This window comes from Theropithecus gelada, chromosome 19 (genome assembly GCF_003255815.1).
Source record: "Theropithecus gelada isolate Dixy chromosome 19, Tgel_1.0, whole genome shotgun sequence".
Lineage (NCBI taxonomy): Eukaryota > Metazoa > Chordata > Mammalia > Primates > Cercopithecidae > Theropithecus > Theropithecus gelada.
In genome coordinates, this window is record NC_037687.1 from 7,927,360 (window position 1) to 7,948,322 (window position 20,963).

Genomic DNA, 20,963 nt, shown 5'->3' on the forward strand with positions numbered 1-20,963 from the left:
CTGCCACTCCCACCTCCACTGGCACCTCGGCCCCCTCAGCCTGCCCTGTGCCTGCATTCTCCTCTGTGATAGACCCCACTCCAGACTCCGTTTGTGGGGGGACCTCAGTGTCCCTAAAACACTCATATGGGCACTCAAGCTCCCCTGGCCCTGGGGACCTCAATTCTCAGAGAGCTCAGGCAGGTCACTGGGATGAGTAAGTCCCCCTAGTTTTGTCTGTCACGGGCCTTGTCTTCCAACCCAGGGTCCAGCCCTGGGCAAGGCGTCCACCCACTGCGGCTGCAGTTCCTCGCTCGACCTTGACCGCCTCCCAGAGCAGCCGCCCGCTCCCACCCCCACCCTCGCCCCGGCCACTCCCGCGCCAGAGAAGACACTTCAGACTCCGGAGCTGCTCTTCTGCAATTCGGTGTTTTATTCTTTCCAAATCTCGGGCTTACGCACAGAATGGAAGAGCACTGTTAAAATAAAAAATGGACCTAAAGTGGCTTAGCTGACGTGGCCAGCGGGCCACTGAGCAGTAGGTCCCGGGTCCCACCCTGCTGTGGAGGGAGTCCCTGGGCCCTGGGGCCTCTTGGCACTGGGTGGCCTGTGTGCACCCCAGGTGACCAGGCACCGGGACCCCTGCAGGGCAGAGCAACAGGGCAGGGGCCGGGCCTGGGGGGAGTGTCTCCAGCTGCCAGGCACCCGCAGCAGCCCGTTGTCCCCTCCCCGGCCAGCTGGTCTTGCAGCTCTTCTGGCAGAGCTGGGGGCAGAGCCCGCAGTCTTGTTCCCAGAGGTCTGGAGTTGCTGCAGGGGGTGTCGTGGTGCCTCTGTGCCTGATGACCCAGCCCGGGGCTCCCTGGCTGTGGCACCGCACTCAGAGGATCTGCTCGGTGCTGGAGGCTGAGATGTCCAGGAGCCGCCAGGCCGCGTAGGGGTTGAGCTCGTCCTGGTCTCGGCAGAGCGCCCACACGTACAGCATCCGCAGCACCTTGTCCTGCAGGGTGGGGTGGGAAGGGTGCCGTTGAGAGGGGTGAGACAACCCAGGCGGCTCTGGGAGGGGCCAGGCTCTGTGGGGCAGGAGCCACCGGCAACCTCCCCCGGGGCTGGGAGGAGAGGCCAGCACAATTGCCTAGACTCAGGAACCACTCAGGCCTCGGTAAAAAAAAAAAAAAAAAAAAAAGACAGGTCTGCTGGTCTCCAACCTCCCTCAACCCCAAACTCTGGCCCAGGAGTTTCTCTGCATCCCCACCCAGTCCCAGGGCTTCGGGGCTCTGAGCTGGGGTCCCTGCCGGATGGCCACACACAGATCTTGGGGACAGGCGGTGCCGTCTGCCCGCCCCGTCCCGCTCCACACTCACCGGGTCGCCCTCCACCACCTCGCCTTTAGGGTTCCGGACCACCATCACCAGCTGCGCCTGGAAAGTGATGATGAGCACCGGCCCCGGCTCCATCATCTTGCCCATGGCCAGCTGCAGAGGGGCCGAGAGGGGTGGGCCTCAGAGGATGGCCCTGCTGGGAGAAGGCTCCAGCACCAGGCCCTCCCCGTGGGCCCTGCCTCTCAGACCAGGCCCAGGCTTCCCTTGAGACCCTCCCCTGGGAGAAGCCCAAGACCTCTCGGATGAGCACATGGCCCCCAGCCCCTGGCAAGGCCACCTCCTGGGCCCTGTCTGGGCCATAGTTCCCAGCCCCGATGGTGGCCCGGGCCCCTACTGCGAGAGGTGCTTACGTCAATGTTGTCAATGTCTAGGATGCGAGAATGGAACTGGAGACCCAGCGCCTTGGCCTGCTGGATGGGGTAGGCCAGCTGGCTGTAAGTCTGCAATGAGAGGCCGACACGTCTGCGTGATGCCGCCAGGACAGGCGCCACGCCACACAGAGCTGCTGCCCACATGCCCTGGCGCCCTGCCGCCAGCCAGCAATGGCAGAGGCCAAGAACCCAAGTCCAAGTGGGAAGGCAGGTGCCACCCACTTACTGGCCCAGATCACACATTTCCCTCTCCTGGGAACCACACTCTATCCAGCTGACCCAATGAAAACAGGATTAATCAGCAAAGTGGGTGATTCTCTTGGAACAAAATCCCAAATCCACTCCCAGAGCTAAGCTGGCGGCCCCTTGGCTGATCTTTAATACTTCCATATTCACCACACTCTGAACCTTGGCCTGAGATCAAACGCCTCTTCTAGGATCTGTCCTCAGCCCGAGGCTGCCTCTGTCACTGACCAGCCCCCAGTGTCACCCTCAACCCCCTTGCGCCTGTGCCAGGCACAGGAAGCAGCCCCCAAGACACGTTTTCACTGGAGGTTTCTCTGGGCTTGGCATGAAACCATGAGATGTTCCGATAGCATCTACTTTTTATGGAAATGACTGATCCGCGGAGGGGAGGAAAAAAAAAACCCAGAGCCAATCCTACTTGTTCGGTTTCTTAAAGGTGACATTTTAAAAACACTTCTGTGGATGTGGCCGCAGCTTCAGCTGTTTCCAGGGCACCAGCAGCTCCCCGGCAAAGCGAGCCGGCTGTGGCGCAATGGTCCCAAGGTAAAAACAAAACAAAAAACCAAAAAAAAAAAAAAAACAAAACACCAAAACAAAAAAAAAACACCAAAAAAAAAAAAAAAAATCTACACCGAAACTCATAAATGCCTGCCGGATTAGTCACCATGCAGGGGAGTATTTAAAAAGAAAATCTGACATCTTCTCCTCTGCTTTTTCCAAGTTGTTTATGAGCTGGGTGCAGAATAGAATTAGCCAAGAAACATTCTGGATCGCTTAATACGAAGAAGCCAGGGAAAGAAACACACAGGTCGGGGAGCGAATAGGGTGAGATGAGGTGGCCTGAGGAGACGGGAGCTGGGAGCCCCACGGGGATGGACTGGGGCAGGGATAGGGAGGCTGCCAGGGATGGGGCAGATAGCTGGACCGGACCCCAGGTATGCGGTGCTGCTGGTGGCCCCCGAACCCCAAGCTTTGACTCCGAGAAGCAATTGGGGCCTCATCAGGACACACAGCTCCTTCCTGTGCGGGAAGACTATGGCTGTTTTGTTTGGATCTATGTTTCAGGATCGTGTCGTGAGGGCAGCTAATGGGTCCGAGAAACTCGGCAGGCCCTGGAGGCTCCCCAGGGCCTGGGGCGGGGCACCCAGTGCCATAACCTCACCTGCACCCCCATAGGTGGCGGCCCCGGGTCACCGATGAAAGCTCCCCCCACCCTTCCAGGGGCTGTTTGGTTACCAGGGTTACCTCTGCGGGTTCCCTCTGGCCCGAGGCCAGCACTGCCCTGGTTTCTGTGATCACACTTCATTCTCACGACTCCTGGGAGGTGAGCACAGGACTCTGCTCTGGCCTGGGAAGTGGGGTGGGTGACGCCTTCAAACCCCACTTGGCTCCCAGCCCCCATAGTCATGTGGGAGACCCACACTCTCCTTGACCCCCTGCCCCAGCATGCACCCCAGGCCACTGCAGCCACCAGAAACAGGGCAGTCAGGCCCCCGAAGACCTCATTTTGCTTCACGGCTGCAATCACCTCTCCTGCGACTCTCTTTCACTAAAATTATTATTTCCTTTGTATTTTTTTTCCAGACAGTCTCGCTCTGTCACCCAGGCTGGAGTGCAGTGGCGCAATCCCGGCTCACTGCAACCTCTGCCTCCTGGGTTCAAGCAGTTCTCCTGCCTCAGCCTCCTGAGTAGCTGGGACTACAGGTGTCCACCACCAGGCCTGGCTAATTTTTGTATTTTTAGTACAGATGGGGTTTCACCATGTGGGCCAGACTGGTCTCGAACTCCTGACCTCAGGCAATATGCCCACCTCAGCCTCCCAAAGTGCTGGGACTACAGGCGTGAGCCAACACGCCCGGCCTATCATTTCCTTAGTGACAGTGTCTTGCTCTGTCACCAGGCTGGAGTGCTGTGGTGCGATGACTCACTGCAGCCTTGACCTCCTGGGCTCAAGTGATCCTCCCACCTCAGCCTCTCTAATAGATGGGACAACAGGTGCCTGCCACCATGCTTGGCTCATTTTTTTCTTTTTTGGAGACAGAATCTTGCTCTGTTGCCCAGGCTGAAGTACAGTGGCACGACCTTGGCTCACTGCAACCTCCGCCTCCTGGATTTAAGCAATTCTACTGCCTCAGCCTCCCCAGTAGCTGGGATTACAGACATGCACCAGCACGCCTGGCTAATTTTTTTATTTTAGTAGAGATGGAGTTTCACCATGTTGCCCAGGCTGGTCTCGAACTCCTGACCTCAAGTGATCCGCCTGCCTCGGCCTCCCAAAGTGCTGGGATTACAGGCGTGAGTCGCTGCGCCCGGCCACTGGGCTCATTTTAAATTTTTTTGTAGAGACGGCATCTTGCTGTTTCCCAGGCTAGTCTTGAATGCCTGGGCTTAAACGCCTTGGGCTGCTGGGATTGAAGGCATGGGCCACAGCGCCCAGACCTAACCAAAATTATTTTAAGATTGGAGGAGAAAAAAAAGGCCCAGTAAAATTGGCGGCTTTGTGATCTCTCACAGGCCCAGGGGACACCCCCAGCCAGCCATCTCTTAGACACCAGCCCAGAAAAGGATTCTCCCTAACCGAGTTTACAGTCTGGGAGCAAAGGACTGGCGGGTGACCCGGTGTCCAGCCTGAGAGCCCAGATGTGTAACACGCTGAGGAATGGAAGGTCGGGGCGGGCGGTGTCAGGCTCTCGGAGGGTGAGACGTGAGGACCCCCCCACAAGGAGCCCAGGTCCTGCCTGTCGGGAGCTACCCTAACGGAGCCACCGAAATGGAACTTCTCCATGGTGATTTTTTAGGCCTTAAAAAAAAAAAAAAAGGAAGTACTCACAGCTTCATAGCACCAGTCTTTGAGAATGTCAAGCTCTCCAGAAATCATGGCCTAAAAAGGAAGGGGAAAATAAGCACCAGAACGAGAGTGGGCTTTTCAGGCAGCAGGCGAGGTCCTAGGAACATTCTCCAGTGGTGCGGGGGGTTTCCTTGGACACCCCCAGCTGCCACCTGTGGGGCACAGGTGGAGCTGTGGCACTGGATGTCCCTCCCCAGGCCCGTCCCTGCTGGTGTGAGTGCCTGGCTCTGGCCTGGGCACAGGCGGAGGGCAGCCTGCGGATGACCACCCAGGAGGCACCCCGGGGGGGACCCCGTGGAACCGGAGGTCTGGCTGGGGACCCAGCTTTCAGCCTGGTCAGGAATCCGAGCCAGGGAGATGAGGACCCACACTCTGGCTCCCGCAGTGAGCCCATGTCCTCTGTCCCCCGCGGGACCACGTTTCGGACTGCAAGGCCCACCATGGGACCGGCTGCCTCCTAATGGCTGGGGGCAGCGAGAGGGAGGGTGGGCTACAGGGGGCGGGACTGGGCTGGGAGCTGCTTCCACAGGATCCCAGAGCCTGGGCCGGATCCGATGCGGGGGAGGGAGGCGCCTGAAGCGGGGAGAAGAGCGGGAAGGCGCCGGATGCTGGTGGTGAAAACTGTGAGCGGCAGGGGGCGGGTGGCCAGAACACTCGGCTCCCACCACCCAGCCCGGAAGGCGCCGCGTGCTCAGGCTGCTGTTCTGGGGCATGGCGCCCATCTGCACCGCCTCCCAGCCCTGCCTGAAGTGGCGGGAAGGATACGGGAAACTGGAGGAGGAAGGGGACGTTGGGCGGCGGCCAGCGGGGCCGAGGATGGAGAGTCCCATGAACGGCCTTCCAGAGGCCTGGCCCGACTGGGCCGAAGGTGTCCAGGCTCCTCCTGCATCCTGGGGGCTGCAGAGAGGCAGAGGCAGCAGGGAAGACAAGAGGCCGCCGACCTCAGGGAGAGGCTTGTAGGGGGCGGGCTGCAGCATAACCCTGAGCAAGATACCCTCATCTATAAGCCCAACGAGGGTCTGGTTGCCAGGGACGGCACCGTGAGGGAACCCCCTTGGCTGCAGGTCTGGGTCAGAGGTGGCCTGGGGCCAGCTCTGATGTCTGAGGACGGACGCCCACTTCTCCCAAGGGGCGAGGGGCTCCAGGCACCTGAAATAAACTCTAGACTCCAGCAGCTGCTCCCAGCAACCTCAAGGGAACAACAGCCTCAGGCAGGAGGAGTGAGGGAAACGGCACCTGGAGGCACTGGAGGTGCCAGGAAGGCCCAGGAAGGGCTTCGGGCATAGCTCGTGGGGCAGCTGCAGCCAGGCAGGAGCCCGTGTGCAACCAGCCTCCTCAGAAAACAGCCTCGGCAGCGGAGTTCCCTGGCAGCACCCAGGGTGCCGGCTGGGGCGGGGGAGGTGGTGGAGCCAGGACCTGCCACCTGGGAGGGTTCCTGGGGGCGCGGCACCCACCTCCAGGACATTGGGGATGATGTCGTTCTCGCACTGCTTCAGAAACCGGTCCTTGTCAAAGGCTGGGTCCACCCGGAGGATCTCTGTGAGCACCTCCGACATCTCTGTCTTGGAGAACAGGCCCCCTGCAGGGAGCGGAGCCGGGAGTTTAGGGAGGGCCAGGGACCCCACCCCACCACCAGCCTTCGGGGTCCGGGGATGACTCACTCACCCAGCAAGTCGGTGACCTTGTCCGTAAGGGCCCGGGATGCCCGGATGAACGCGTTGTCGCTTTCATCATACTTCATCTTCATCTCGAAGAACCCTGTGGATGACAGGGCAGGTGCTGGAGAAGGGGCCCCTTCCAGAAACACGCCCCTCCCTCACAGCTTCCAGGGGCTCTCTGTGGCCCCTGCGGGATCCACCCTGACGGGTGGGGTCAGGGAGGGGACGGCTGTGGGCCTGCATCCTCATCTGTGCTTGGGGACCGCTGCCTGCCCACCTACCTGGCCAGGCGCAGAGGCACCTCAGCTGCGGCCCTAGCGGGGCTGTGTAAGTTATGGGCCGCCACCCCGCTGGCTGTTGCTTTCACTACAAAGGAAACACAGGCCTCTAGCAGTCCGCACAGGACAAGGGACAGGGGCCTGCGGCTCATTTCGGGGCCCTGACTGTGCTTATGAGGGCGCGCCTGGCTTCTGGCGGCAGAATGTACACCGCACCATCAGGTGACTGCAAAGAAGTGACTGGCCCACTCTGACCCTGGCCTCCTCCTCTGCAAAATGGGGCTCTGTCTTGTGCCCAATGCAGGATCACCCTGCGGTCCGCCGACTGCCCGGGACACGGTCACCTGCCCTCCGAGACACCCACACTCACGGTTAAACACCACGTTGTTCTCCTTGAAGTCCTTCCACTGCTGGTACCACTTGGAGTCCTTGTGCAGCACCACCCCCAGGGCCTCCCTGGGGAAGAGAGTGGGCGCTGGGGTGAGCGGCGGCGCTGGGGCCACCCTGTGCCCTCCTGTGGCTGCAGGGAGGGGCAGCAGAGGACAGCAGGCAGCTGAGACCTCAAACCTAGGGGCTCTGAGGACCCCGCCCTTACCTCTCACCCTCAAATTCGAGGGAGCCGGGAACCTTGGGCAAAAGGCAAACTCAAGAAACGGACCCAGGAGGGAACCATTGGTGGGCGCCCGAAATAGACAGCAGTGAAAGCTGCCCAAAATGGGGGCAGCGAGGGCCACAGGCTGGCACCTACTCATTTGGCTCAAACACTTTCTCCTCCTTGAACTTCTCTCCTGCAAACTCCGTTCTCTTCCGGAGTCGCTGGGGCCTCCGGTAGGGCCCGGTCTGCCCCAGGACGCTGTCGTCAATTTCCTTCTTCACCGACTCCACCCCCTGCGAGGGAGGCACAGCGGGGCTGGGGTGGGTGTCTGGGGTTCAGCCGCCCCAGGCTGCACGCCCTGGCCCAGGCCTGGGCTCACCTGGGAGAGGGCTCTGAAGGCCGCCGTCCTGCCCAGCTTCTCCCCACCTTTGGATACCGACTCGGCTGACTGCTTGGCTGTCTTGGCTGCTTCTTCCACACCCTCCTTGATTTTCCGGCCCAGATCACTTTTACTGACTTCATGAAGGCTCTACTGAGACAGACACAGAGAGGCGGCATTGGCACCGGCCCTGAGGGCAGGGGGTGGGCAGAAGGAATTAATTCCTGCCAGAGAGAAGGGCAGATCTGGCTCCCTGAGGCCGGCAGAGGCCTTCTGTGCTCCTGTGGTGCGCGGAACCCCCGGAGCCATGAGAACACCGCCATGGCTTCTGGGGTGCTGGCCCCTGGGCTCTGAGTGAGACGCTGGGTCAACTGGCCCCTCTCCAAAATGGGGAGGAGTCCTCTGGAGACCTGGGAACTGCCTGGCAGCAAGGATTCCCAAGGACGGGATCCCAGGGAAAGAAGGGCGGGCAGGGCGCCCCATGCTGGACAAAGTTGGACAGAATAGGCAACAGGAGAGCCCGCAGCACCCCAGGAATCCTCGCTCCTGCCTCTACCCTCGGGAGGCGGTGGACGCGGCCCCTCCCCTCCTATTTTTAGGCAGGAAAAACATTTTCATGTTCTCCTCGAGTCCTGGCTAGTAGCACTTACTGCTGCCGACTTACTGGGTCAACTGTCATGCAAGGTTCCCAGTCTGACCTCACCCTGCGTGTGCCCAGAACTCCTGAAACCTTCACGAGGGTGGCAGCACGCCCCATGCCACCCACTGCTGCCAAGCCGCCCCCACCCAGGATCCCACTCTTCCTCCAGCCTCCAGCGGCCGGGGGACTTCGATGGCCCCAGCAGCTCCAGGCAGGCATGGCACTGTTACCTCCTTCACGGTGCCCGTCAGCTCCCCAAGCTTCTTCCGTAGCACCTCGCTCGTCCGCATGGTTTCTGACTCGATGGTTTTCTAGGTAAAGAGCATTGTGTCCTTTTTTTTTTTTTTTTTTTTTGAGATGACGTCTCACTCCGTTGCCCAGACTGGAGTGCAGTGGCATGATCTCAGCTCACTGCAACCTCCTCCACCCAGGTTCAAGTGATTTTCCTGCCCTACCTTCCCAAGTAGCTGGGATTACAGGGCCCGCCACCATGCCTGGCTAATTTTTGTATTTTCAGTAGACAGGGTTTTACTACGTTGGCCAGGCTGGTCTCAAATTTCTAACCTCAAGTGATCCACTTGCCTCGGCCTCCCAAAGTGCTGGGATTACAGCCGTGAGCCACTGTGCCTGGCCAAGCATTGTGTCTTTAAGTCTGTGTGTTCTGACACGGCAGTGACATTTCTCTTATAGCCAAAGGCCCAAGAGGCATTTTCTCAGCAGCCCCTCGGTCCCCGCACCTGCCAGCATGCGCTGCCTCCAGGGCCCCTGGCTGCCCATATGGCTTGGATTGAGGGTCTCCGCAACGGTGAGCTCCGTGCCCAGAGGCCGGCAGACTTGGGCCCCTGCTTGGCAGCTACCACCTGAGAACATGAGGCCCAGCCTTCGCCTTTCACTCAGTGGTAGGAGGTGGCCTTGCTTGTCATCACTGTGCCCCTCATCCAGCCTCCAGCCACCACAGCTTGGTCTTACGTCTCCCGCCCCATCCATCCCACTCCAAACTCAGCCTGCTCTGTCTTCAGATGGCCCCTGCATTCATGATAAAGAAGGGCTGGGCATGTGAGCTGTAGTCCCAGCTCTTTGGGAAGCTGAGATGGGAGGATCACTTGAGCCCAGGAGTTCGAGACCAGCACAGGCAACATGGAGAGACCCTGTCTCTAGAAACATAAAAAAATTAGCCAGATGTGGTATCCCATGCCTTTAGTCACAGCTACTCAGGAGGCTGAGGTGGGAGAATCACCTGAACATGGGAAGGTCAGGACTGCAGTAAGCTGTGATCACACCACTGTACTCCAGCCAGGGTGACAGAGCAAGACCCTGTCTCAAAAAACCAAACTAGGCTGGGCACGGTGGCTCATGCTTGTAATCCCAGCACTCTGGGAGGCCAAGGTGGATGAATCACCTGAGGTCAGGAGTTCAACACCAGCCTGGCCAACGTGATGAAACCCCATGTCTACTAAAAACACAAAAATTAGCCGTGCGTGGTGGCACACGTCTCTAATCCCAGCTACTCGGGAGGCTGAGGCAGGAGAATCGCTTGAACCCAGGGAGGCAGAGGTTGCAGTGAACTGAGACCGAACCACTGCACTCCAGCCTCGGTGACAGAGCGGAACTCCATCTCAAAAGAGAAAAACAAAAAACAAACAAAAAAAAACACAAACTAAACCAAACCAAACCAAATTCCACGGGTCCCGTGGCAGGTGCATCTCTGAGGCTCAGCACTCATTGCTAAGATGGGACACGGTACCCGCCTCGCAGGGCCCTTACAAATAAAGGAACGCAGAGCCATTCCCAGAAGCCAGGGCTTGGCAACTGCTCAAGAAAAGAAGTCACAATTAATAATCACAGGCTGGGAGCAGTGGCTCACACCCGTAATCCCAGCACTTTGGGAACCTGAGACGGGCAGATCACTTGAGGCCAGGAGTTTGAGAACAGCCTGGCCAACATGGTGAAGAAACCCCATCTCTACAAAAAGAAATACAGGGCTGGGCACGGTGGCTCACGCCTGTAATCTCAACACTCTGGGAGGCCAAGGCAGGTGGATCATTTGAGGTCAGGAGTTCAAGGCCAGCCTGGCCAACATGGTGAAACCCTATCTTTACTAAAAATACAAAAATTAGCTGGGTGGTAGTGGTACGTGCCTGTAATCCTAGCTACGCAGGAGGCTGAGGCAGGAGAATTGCTTGAGCCTAGGAGGCAGAGGTTGTGGTGAGCCAAATCGTACCACTGCACTCCAGCCTGGGCAACAGAGTAAGACTGTCTCAAAAAACAACAACAACAAATCAGCTCGGTGTGGTGGCGGGCGCCTGTAATCCTAGCTACCTTGGAGGCTGACGCAGGAGAATCATCTGAACCCAGGAGCCAGAGGTTGAAGTGAGCCAAGATGGCGCCACTGCACTCCAGCCTGGGTGACACAGCAAGACTCCATCTCATAAAACAAAACAAAACGAAATAAAATAAAATAAAATAAAACAAAACAAAATAAAATAAAATAAAATAAAATAAAATATCAAGGCCGGGCGCGGTGGCTCAAGCCTGTAATCCCAGCACTTTGGGAGGCCGAGATGGGCGGATCACGAGGTCAGGAGATCGAGACCATCCTGGCTAACACGGTGAAACCCTGTCTCTACTAAGAAATACAAAAAATAGCCGGGCGAGGTGGCAGCGCCTGTAGTCCCAGCTACTCGGGAGGCTGAGGCCGGAGAATGGCGTGAAGCCGGGAGGCGGAGCTTGCAGTGAGCTGAGATCCGGCCACTGCACTCCAGCCTGGGCGACAGCGCCAGACTCCGTCTCAAAAAAAAAAAAAAGAAATAAAATATCAGCGCCATCACCCAGTTTCCACCCGGCTCCACTCAGAGGGCTACAGCTGGGAGCTCTCAGGAGTGCTGCAGCCCAAAGCTGGTGTGCATGAAGGGCCTGGGGGCCTGTGAAGATGCGGGTGCTGGCCTGGCAGTTTAGGAGGGTGTGAGCCTCTGCGCTGCTCATCCCCTCCCAGGAGCAGCCACTGCTGCTGGTCTGGGGACCATGCTTCAAGCTGTACAGAACGCTGCATGGTTGCATGGCAGAACCCAGAGGCCTGGAGACCCGCTCCTGTCCCCTGGCTCCCTCTCACTAGTGCATCAGAGCAGTGACCTCACTTCCTCACAAGCCACCCTGTCCCCAGCCGTCCAGCTCTGAGCTCCTCTGGCTGTCCCTGGCCTGGAGAAACCCTGGCCCTGGAAACAAACATGTCAACCAAGGAAAGTAAGAAGCAAAGGGGCCTAATGCGGTGGCTCACGCCTGTCAACCCAGCACTTTAGAAGGCTTAGGAGGGCGGATCACTTCTGGTCAGGAGTTCGAGACCAGCCTGGCCAACATGGTGGAACCCCGTCTCTACTAAAAATATAAAAATTAGCTGGGCGTGGTGGTGCCTGCCTGTAATCCCAGCTATTTAGGAAGCTGAAGCAGGGGAATCACTTGAACCTGGGAGGCAGAGGTTGCAGTGAACCAAGATCGCGCCACTATACTACAGCCTGGGTGGGGGAAAAAAAAGCAGCAAAGAAACTCACGTATTTCCTTCTGGCCTCCTGGAGCACGTCTGATTCTTCTAGCCTTCTGGCCTCGTCACGGAATTTTTTTATACTTTCTTTCATTTCTTTGTTTTTGGCTAATTCTTGTTTGACATTATCTAGCAAGCCGGACAGAAAGCCTTTTCTGTTTCCAGAAGAATATGATTTGGACTAGAAAGAATATACAAGAAAAAAAATTTAAAGAACATACTAGAAGAACATACAATGAACTGCCCCACAGAGGGACTCTGAGGGATTTTTCTAAATGTTTTCTTTTCTGTAGATATACATTTAATGATGATTAGCTATCTCTTTTATAATAATAATAAGACAAAGAAACAGCAGGTAATAAAAGGATGTATATCCAGACAATAGGATATTATTCAGTGCTGAAAAAAAATGAGCTCTCAGCCAGGTGCAGTGACTCACACCTGTGATACCAGCACTTTAGGAGGCTGAGGAGGGAGGATTGCTTGAGGCCATGAGTTTGAGACTAACCTAGGCAACAGAGCACCCTATTTAAAAAACAGGCCGGGCGCGATGGTTCACGCCGTAATCCCAGTACTTTGGGAGGCTGAGGTGGGCAGATTACCTGAGGTAAGGAGTTTGAGACCAGCCTGGCCAAAATGGTAAAACCTCATCTCTACTAAAAATGCAAAAGTTAGCCAGGCATAGTGGTGTGTGCCTTTAGTCCCAGCTACTCAGAAGGCTGAGGCACAAGAATTGCTTGAACCCGAGAGGAAGAGGCTGCAGTGAGCCAAGATTATGCCACTACACTCCAGTCTGGGTGACAGAGCGAGACTCCATCTCAAATAAAATAAAATAAAATAAAATAATTTTTAAAAAAGATTGGGCGCGGTGGCTCATGCCTGTAATCCCAGCACTTTGGGAGGCCGAGGCAGGGGGATCATGAGGTCAGAAGATCGAGACCATCCTGGCTAAGACGGTGAAACCCCATCTCTACTAAAAATACAAAAAATTAGCCGGGTGTGGTGGCGGGCACCTGTAGTCCCAGCTACTTGGGAGGCTGAGGCAGGAGAATGGCGTGAACCCAGGAGGTGGAGCCTGCAGTGAGCCAAGATCGTGCCACTGCTCCAGCCTGGGGGACAGAGCGAGACTCCATCTCAAAAATAAATAATAATAATTAAAAAAAAAAAAACAAGAAATATGCTCTCAAGCTGTGAGAAGACATAGAAGAACCTTAAATGTATATCACAGTAAGTGAAATAAGCTAATCTGAAAAGGCTACATACTGTCTGATTCTAACTATAGAACATTCTGGAAAAGGCAAAACTCTGGAGACAGTAAAAGATCAGTGGTTGCCAGCGGTTGGCAGGGAGAGGGTGAGATGAGTGGGGGCAACACAGAAAAATTTTAGGGCAGTGAAACGACTATTATGATACTGTAATCATGGCCACACAGAGAACCTACACCACCAAGAGGGAACCAGAAGGTAAACTATGCGTTTGTTAATAATAATGTATCAACATCCAGTCAATTGTAACAGATGCGCCACACTAATGCAGGAGGTGAAGAATAGAAAACTGTGTGCTGGGTGGGAGAGGAGGCGCATGGCAACTCTTTGGACATTCTGTTCGATTTTTCTGTAAACCTAAAACTGCTCAAAAAGATAAAGCCTTGTAAAAGCAAATCAAGGCTGGGTGCGGTGACTCACGCCTGTTATCTCAGCACTTTGGGAGGCCAAGGTGGGCGAATCACTTAAGGTCAGGAGTTCCAGACCAGCCTGACCAACACAGGGAAATTCCGTCTCTACTAAAAATACAAAAATTAGCTGGGTGTGGTAGTGGGTGCCTGTAATCCCAGCTACTCGGGAGGCTGAAGCAGGAGAACTGCTTGAATATGGGAGGCGGAGGCTGCAGTGAGCCGAGATCACGCCACTGTACTCCAGCCTGGGCGACGGAATGAGACTCCATCTCAAAAAAAAAAAAAAAAAAAGGCAGGCTGGGCGCAGTGGTTCATGCCTGTAATCCCAGCACTTTGGGAGGCCCAGGTGGGTGGATCACTTGAGGCCAAGAGTCCAAGACAAGCCTGGCCAACATGGTGAAACCTTGTCTCTACTAAAAATACAAAAATTAGCCAGGTGTGGTGGTGAGTGCCTGTAGTCCCAGCTACTGAGGAGGCAGAGGCAGGAGAATTGCTTGAACCTGGGGGTGGAGGTTGCAGTGAGCCGAGATCTTGCCACTGTACTCCAGCCTGGACGACAGAGTGAGACTCTGTTTCAAAAAACAAAACAAAACAGAGAAACAGTTTAATGAATGATCATACGATAATCAAATCAGGGGGAAGTGGCCACCTGTGGTCAACTTTTCCACAGCTGTGTTGGGTATACCAGCTCCAAGTGGGATCCCCTCCCTGGCTCCTGTCAAGCTACAAGAGAAAGCCGCATCCAGCCTGGTGCTCAGGTGTGGAGTCACACAGCTGTGGTTCCAGCTACTCAGGAGGCTGAGGTGGGAGGATCACTTAGGCCCAGGAGTTCAAGGCTGCAGTGAGCCGTGATAGTGCCACTGCACCCCAGCCTGGGCCACAGAGTGAGACCCTGTCTTTAAAAAAAAAAAAAAAAGCCCAGTGCTGCTCCCCAGGACAGGTGGCCAGGCCTCCTGTCAGCAGGCTGCAGTCCCATTCAGATGCCACCCTGGCTAGCCTTTCTCCAGGGGAAGCCCAAGTTCTAAGTAAGACCATCCAGGATCACACAACCTTATGGCAGCCCTACCAGAGACTCTTGGGCTACAAACCATGGGAGTGTGTGTGTGTGGCGGGGGACTGGACAAGTAAGGGAAGAGTCACAGGTCCTGTCCCACACCCACGATGGCCCCAGAACAGGACTGGAGAGGGAGGTAGCTGCCTGCGAGGAGGCAGCTGAGCTGAGGCTCTGGGCGCGCAGAGAGAGAGAGAGAGAGAGAGAGAGGGAGAATGTGCGCGCTGCCTAAAAGTACCGATCTGGGGAAGGGAGTCAGGTTTTGGGCTTCTGTCCTCATGATGCTGAGACACCAACAGAAGCACAGTTGAAGGGGAGTGACCAGGATAAACTGAGTTCTGGGTGTGACGAGGTGACTCTACCAATGATCAAAGGGCTATCTTCCAGGAAAGGAAATAGCCATGCTTGGTGAGGCACCCACTGGCAGAGGTCACAGGGAAGCAGAATTCAGTTCAATACAAGGGTCTCCTCCAAGCATTACAGCCAACACAACGGGCTATTCTGACAGCACCTTATCCCCTCACGACATCAAGCAAGAGGCAGGTCAAGTGTTTCTGCGACCGAGAAGGCCAGGCACGCTGGGATCTGTCATTCAGAAGGCCCCAGACACACAAGGCCCACCACTGAGATGGTGTGAGCCACCTCCACCGCCCCACAACCTCCCTCCTGCCAATGGGATCGGAATTTTCAGGCCTCCCCTGTGTCTGCTGGCCTGAGCATCCTGAGTCACTCACCAGTGGCAGCTCTCCGCCCGGCCGGCGCATCTGATAGGTCGACCCGTGGAGTAGGTTGTGGCTGGAAAGGAATTGGATTCCACTGGCGAGGCATCTCTAATGGGGGGAAGAGACGAGAAAGATCCATTCTAATAAGAGGCTGACCAAGAAGTAAGCAGACCACACACAAAACAGCAGGGGTCGCCTGCGACTCACTGGCCATTTTTTTTTTTTTTTTTTTTTTGAGACAGAGTCTCAGTCTGTTGCCCAGGCTGGAGTACAGTGATATGATCTCGGCTCACTGCAACCTCCACCTCCTGGGTTCGAGCAATTCTCCTGCCTCAGTCTCCTGAATAGCTGGAATTACAGGTATGCACCATCACACCTGGCTAATATTTGTATTTTTAGGAGAGAAGGGTTTTTGCCATGTTGGCCAGGCTGGTCTTGAACTCCTGACCAAGTGATCCACCCCTCTCCCAGTCTTCCAAAGTGCTGGGATTACAGGTATGAGCCACCGCACCTGGCCTCATTGGCCAATTTTTATCTTATGCCTGATGTGTGCCGGGCACTCTGTAATCTTCCCAAAGTCTGAGAAGCAAGTAGAAGCTGGTAGAAAGAGAAAATGCTGTGTGTGTACCTCCAGGGCCTATATCTATCCTCGTGCCCCTGAAACTGGGGGAAAATAGACAGGTCCCAGGAAATGCCAACCCATGGCGGGGAAGAAGGCTAAATGTACCAGTACAATTTAATTTCTTAGTCTGAAAGTAGGCACTCTAAGCTTCTATGCTAGTGGCAAGCAGTCTTCTCTTGCGAGCCCACCCCATCTCTGCCAGCCTCCAAAGATGAGAGAACTGGATTTTCAGACAGAAACATCGATAATGTCCCCAGGGACAACTCTGGAATAAACCTACAATGTCCTCCTCAAGGGTTGGGCTATAAACAGAGTAATTTAGGGGAGTCACTCTGGGCAAAGACTTGGCTGACCTCATGTAAAAGGCACTTGCTGGCCGGGTGTGGTGGCTCACGCCTGTGACCCCAACACGCTGGGAGGCTGAGGCGGGTGGATCACCCAGCCAGGAGTTCGAGATCAGCCTGGCCAACATGGTGAAATCCCGTCTCTACCAAAAATACAAAAATTTGCCGGGCGTGGTGGCACACACCTGTAGTCTCAGCTACTTGGGAGGCTGAGGCAGGAGTATTGCTTAAACCCGGGAGGCAGAGGGTGCAGTGAGCCGAGATCGTGCCACTGCACTCCAGCCTGGGCGACAGAGCAAGACTCTGTCTCAAAAAAAAAAAATCAAATAAAAGTAAAAGGCAGTTTATTCTCCTACCAAATGATGAACTTTAAGTTCTGTGCAGACACTGAGCTGGTGGCTCATACCTGTAATCCCGATACTTTGGGAGGCTGAGGCGGGAGGATCATTTGAGCTCAGGAGTTTGAGACCGGCCTGGGCAACATAGCAAGACCCTGCCTCCACAAAAAACTGGGGGTTAAAAAAAAGCTCTGTGAAGGTCCTGTTCAACTCGGCACCTGAACCTGGTGTGTTGATGTCAAAAGACCAGGTACAACTTCTCCACCATTTCCACATTTCCTGGGCCGTTTTTCTCTCTGTTCTCTGCCTCCTACCTCTGAGAACCCATGGAACATCCCAAACTTACACAGGTGCCTACCATCTCCTGCATTTACTTGAGGATAACTTTTTTTTTTTTTTTTTTTTTTGAGACGGAGTCTCCCTCTGTCACCCAGGCTGGAGTAAAGTGGGATGATCTTGGCTCACTGAAACCTCCGCCTCCCGGGTTCAAGCGATTCTCCTGCCTCAGCCTCCCGAGTAGCTGGGATTACAGGAGCGAGACACCATGCCCAGCTAATTTTTTTGTATTTTTAGTAGAGATGGCGTTTTAGTAGAGACGGGATTTCACCATACTGGCCAGTTGATCTGGAACTCCTGACCTCAGGTGATCCACCTGAGGCTGAGGCAGGAGAATCGCTTGAATCCGGGAGGCAGAAGTTGCAGTGAGCCGAGATCGCGCCATTGCACTCCAGACTGGGCGACAAGAGCGAAACTCCGTCTCAAAAAAAAAAACAAAAAAACAAATAAAAAGAAGAAGAGGAAACGAAGAGCACGAGCAATTTGAAGTACTACTTTCTGAGTGCGCCTTACATGTCTTGACTCCCACTGCCCTGTGGACCTAAGAGCCTGCCAGGGCGTGAACCACCTCTCGCACGTCCACAATGAACGTTAGAAGAAACGAGACAAGAAATGCTCTCGGTAGCGGACCTGGCATTTAACCGAGAGCTGTGAAGTTCACGTTTTTTTTCCTTCCCCTCTACTTTTTTCCACGGGACGCCGCCGCCCTGGCTACCATTCACTCTCCTGTACACGTGGAGTCTGATCAGAGGGCGAAGGGTGATCAGCTCCCTCCCAGGCTCCGCGCATCGCCGCCCCCTGCCCGGTAAGCTCTGTCCCCGCCCTCAGGCCACGCTCTGTGCCCCCTGTCCTGGCCTCTGCTGACCCAACGTTCCAACCCTAAGCTTTCTACGGAGCCCAAGCAAGGGTCGCGAGGGCCAAGGGCCTGAGAAGAAAGCCTTGGTGGCCGAAGGCCCAGAAGACCCCTAAGCCCGCCCTGCCAGCACCGCACCGCCGCTCACCCGTGGACAGCGGCACCAGCCACTCCGCACCGCCGCCGCCGCCGCCATGTTGGAGAACCGTGTGACCTTCTCGCGGCGCGGCCCGGTTGCGTCATCCGCCGCTTCAGCCTAGAGTGGCGCAAACCTGAGACACGCCGGTCCGGCAGCGGGGTTTCGGGGAGGGAGAGCCCTGCGATTGGGTCCGTCATAGGGGCGGGACATTAAAAGGGTAGGTAATTCCTAGAGAGCTTGGCCTCTGATAGGGTAGTGTTTTGGAAGGACGGGGCCTGTGAGTGGCTGTGGGCCGGGGGACGGGCCCTCCTGGGAGGGTCAGATCTGTGATTGGGCGCGACTACGAAGGGGCGGAGCCCAAGGGCGGGGATTCCGTCACCTGCGGTAATTCCGCTACAGAACGCGCCGGGCGCTGGTGGCAGGCGGTACAGGCTCGTGGGTCCACCGACCACAAGAACGGATTCGATTGGATTCTGATTGACCGGCGGACCAGCTCGAGAGTAATTGTCTATGGCTGTCCCTGCAATGACTGACTGATTGACAATGACTGAGATACCAGCAAGTGAGTTGCTCCAGGAAAACGAAGGAGCCCACTCTTGTGCGGCGCTTTGGGAAGACGCCTGTTGGTTTTGACGCCGAATAAGAAGGGAAAGCTGAGAGTAGGCTGACTGTGGTCCAGTCCTACTTCGATTCAGTGTGAATTGACACTCTCTGACCCGAAGAAGCCCAGGCCTTTGTCATTTCAGCATCTCAGATGCTATTTTCCATTCGAAGAATGCCGCCACCAAGTGGCGGTATTTTAACATGGCCATGCAATCCGGTGATGAGGAGGGTTCGTCCCCTGGGAGAGTTAATATATGTTGCTGTTGCTGTTTACCTTATTGGAGCCGTTTTTTTGTTTTTCTGTTTTTTTAAGAACCAGAGCCTTGCTCTGTCACCCAGGCTAGAGTGCAGTGTCGTAATCTAACTCATGGCAGCCTCCAATTCCCAAGCTCAAGCGATCCTCCTGCCTCAGCCTCTGAGTCACTAGGATCACAGGCGTGAGCTACCCCGCCCAGTCCTTTTGCATTATTAACCTGTGATATGGGTTTACGAGACTTCATTCTTTTTTTTTTTTTTTTTTGAGACGGAGTCTTGCTCTGTCGCCCAGGCTGGAGTGCAGTGGCCGGATCTCAGCTCACTGCAAGCTCCGCCTCCCGGGTTCCCGCCATTCTCCTGCCTCAGCCTCCCGAGTGGCTGGGACTACAGGCGCCCGCCGCCTCGCCCGGCTAGTTTTTTTGTATTTTTTAGTAGAGACGGGGTTTCACCGTGTTAGCCAGGATGGTCTCGATCTCCTGGCCTCGTGATCCGCCCGTCTCGGCCTCCCAAAGTGCTGGGATTACAGGCTTGAGCCACCGCGCCCGGCCTGAGACTTCATTCTTTCAAAGGGAGGCAGCTTGGCCCCGGAGGGCATGCATTCCTGGCTTCTGGGCTGGACAGACCTGTGTTCTCCATCTCAGGAGCTCCCCCTCAAGGTGGGAGTAAGAGATGAGGGTTTCCACTCTGGCTTTGTTGGAGATGTCGTGATGCCAAGAGGAGCAAACTAAGCAGTTGGTGTACACAGGTGTGTTGCTGAGAATAAGGTCTGGGCTAGAAATATGGATTCTTAGTTGTGGTTGAAAGTACGGAGTTCGGCCGGGCCTAGTGGCTCATGCCTATAATCCCAGCACTTTGGGACACTGAGGCGGGAGGATCTCTTGAGCCCAAGAGTTCGAGACCAGCCTGGGCAACACTGAGAAACCGTGTCTCTACAAAAAGTACAAAAACTAGCTGGGCGTGGTGGCACACGCCTGTAATCCTAGCTACTCAGGAGGCTGAGGCATGAGAATCACTTGAACCTGGGAGGCAGAGGTTGCAGTGAGCCAAGATTGCTCCACTGCACTCCAGCCTGGGCAACAGAGCAAGACTCTGTCTCAAAAAAAGGAGAGGGCACTTTGGGAGGCCAAGGTGGGCGGATCATGAGGTCAAGAGATCGAGACCATCCTGGCTAACATGGTGAAACCCTGTCCCTACTAAAAATACAAAAAAATTAGCCAGGCATGGTGGCTGTAGTCCCAACTACTTGGGAGGCTGAGGCAGGAGAATGGCATGAACCTGGGAGGCACAGCGTGCAGTGAGCTGAGATCCTGCCACTGCACTCCAGCTTGGGTGACAAGCGAGACTCCGTCTCAAAAACAAAAAGAAGTGGGAGGCTGGCCACAGTGACTCACTCCTGTAATCCCAGCACTTTGGGAGGCCGAGGCCAGTGGATCACTTGAGGTCAGGAGTTCAAGACCAGCCTGACCAACATGGTGAAACCCCGTCTCTGCTAAAAATAAAAAATTAGCCGGGCATGGTGGTGCACGCCTATAATCCCAACTACCCAGGAAGCTGAGGCAAGAGAATTGCTTGAACCTGGGACATGGAGGTTGCAGTGAGCCGAGATCACACCATTGTACTCCAGCCTGGGCAACAAGCGTGAAACTCTTTCTCAAGGCGGGGCACGGTGGCTCATGCCTGTAATCCCAGCACTGTGGGAGGCTGAGGTGGGCAAATCATGAGGTCAGGGGATCAAGACCATCCTGGCTAACATGGTGAACCCCCGTCTCTACTAACAATACAAAAAATTAGCCGGCTGTGGTGGCAGGCGCCTGTAGTCCCAACTACTTGGGAAGCTGAAGCAGGAGAATTGCTTGGACCCTGTAGGCGGAGGTTGCAGTGAGCTGAGATCGCACCACTGCACTCCAGCCTGGGTGACAAAGCAAGACTCCATCTCAAAGAAAAAAAAAAAAGGAAGACGATCTGGAGGAACTTGGAGAAGGCAGATGGAAGCAGCAGAGGCGAGTGCTACACAGTTCAGGCAAGGCAAGAACAGAAATGTAGCCACCGCCATTTGCTTTTGCAATATGGAGGTCATTGGTGAGATGAGCAAGGGGGGTTTTGGTTGAGTGGTGGGC

The 20,963-nt window shown here is 55.5% G+C and overlaps 1 protein-coding gene across 1 annotated transcript; it reads right to left on the reverse strand.

Moving 5' to 3' along the window:
- Positions 1-389: 389 nt before the first annotated feature.
- Positions 390-18,316, reverse strand: TIMM44 (translocase of inner mitochondrial membrane 44). Its single transcript, XM_025367107.1, has 13 exons — positions 17,998-18,316; positions 15,369-15,464; positions 11,919-12,089; positions 8,604-8,684; positions 7,734-7,883; positions 7,508-7,647; positions 7,130-7,215; positions 6,489-6,581; positions 6,278-6,402; positions 4,806-4,856; positions 1,709-1,798; positions 1,341-1,451; positions 390-976 (listed from the first exon to the last, which is right to left on the reverse strand). Exons 1-13 carry the CDS (start codon positions 18,043-18,045, stop codon positions 857-859), a joined length of 1,362 nt encoding a protein of 453 aa, XP_025222892.1. The 5' UTR covers positions 18,046-18,316; the 3' UTR covers positions 390-856.
- Positions 18,317-20,963: the final 2,647 nt, after the last annotated feature.

Bases quoted from the DNA above. Each gene is read 5' to 3' on its own strand.
- TIMM44 (XM_025367107.1), bottom strand. From the start codon at position 18,045: ATGGCGGCGGCGGCGGCGGTGCGGAGTGGCTGGTGCCGCTGTCCACGG. The intron at 7,884-8,603 runs GTAACAGTGCCA...CTGTCTCAGTAG, and splicing joins TGACGGGCACCGTGAAGGAG to AGCCTTCATGAAGTCAGTAA. The intron at 6,582-7,129 runs GTGAGTGTGGGT...TGTCATCCACAG, and splicing joins GAACAACGTGGTGTTTAACC to GGTTCTTCGAGATGAAGATG.